The sequence below is a fragment of the Octopus bimaculoides genome, chromosome 20 (assembly GCF_046866305.1).
Source record: "Octopus bimaculoides isolate indiv1 chromosome 20, ASM4686630v1, whole genome shotgun sequence".
NCBI lineage: Eukaryota > Metazoa > Mollusca > Cephalopoda > Octopoda > Octopodidae > Octopus > Octopus bimaculoides.
Window position 1 is genome coordinate 47,378,178 of NC_142947.1, and position 1,043 is coordinate 47,379,220.

At 38.6% G+C, this 1,043-nt stretch overlaps 1 protein-coding gene across 1 annotated transcript in view; it reads right to left on the reverse strand.

Moving 5' to 3' along the window:
* Window positions 1-772, reverse strand: part of LOC106874352 (protein NEDD1) — a 20,727-nt gene extending 19,955 nt beyond the window's left edge. The window contains exon 1 of the mRNA XM_014922056.3: window positions 343-772. Within this exon, the coding sequence (XP_014777542.1) occupies window positions 343-508 (166 nt within the window). The 5' untranslated portion in view covers window positions 509-772. The remainder of the gene's footprint in view (window positions 1-342) is intronic.
* Between the last annotated feature and the right edge of the window lie 271 nt (window positions 773-1,043).

Sequence of the window (1,043 nt, forward strand, 5' to 3'; positions counted from 1 at the left end):
CACACTATGACCACCACCACTTTCACACCAAAACAAAAACAAACAAAATTTATATTTGAAAAGAAACAAGAACAGCAAGTTTACCAAATAAAAACAACAAACATAAAATAAATAAATGATAATAAGCCCTTTTAGTGAAGGCAGGAAGCCTGGAATTGAATGGGGAGGAACCCCAATGTTCAAACGATCCCGAAAAATGAATAGCAAAGTCGACCTCGGCGGAATTTGAACTCAGAACGCGAAGACGGACGAAATGCTGCGAACCATTTTGTCCGGCGTGCTAACGATTCTGTAAAGTGCCGCCTAAAGTATAACACAAATAATAAAGATAATAAAGGATACTTTTTGGAGTATTCCAGGTAATGTCTGTGATGGTTCCAGTGTCTTCGGCAGATTTATTCCACTGTTTGGTCAGTTGTACCGATAATTTACTGCTATTCGGATCAGTCTTCTCTTTCAGTTGAGGAATGTCCCAAAGAAGGACACTTTCAGCCGACGACGCCAACATCACTGAATGAACACCACAACTTCACCTTCTTCGACGTTGAAAGTTTGCCGCCGCCAATAAAATCGAACGTGAAATCCTTTCTTTCAGGGCGTATTTGCAGTCGTTCGATACTCGAAACCCTACTTGTATGTAATTAGATCAGGTAACTAATTAATTAGTGAAATAAACAAGACACGATCACCAAAATATTGCGAAATATTCGGGGGAAAAGTCTCGAAACCTCCGAGACTGGAAGGGATTTAAAAATGTCAGATTGTCTCATTTAAATCTCGCGGCAGCGCCCTCTTTCGACACATGTGACTAACAAGGGAGACGACTATCACAAACAGTAAAGAAAGTTAGGAGTTATCGCCCTTATAATTGCTAGCTAAAACAACTAAACCAAAAAGAAAAAAAAAGAATGAATTTTATAGTGTCTTTATGTATTAGAGCGTCGGAAAAAGAAATCTCTTGCAGTATTTGTTCAGGTTCTTCACGTTCTAGGTTCAAATCTTGATGAGATAAGCTTATCTTTTTATCCGTCTGATGTCGATAA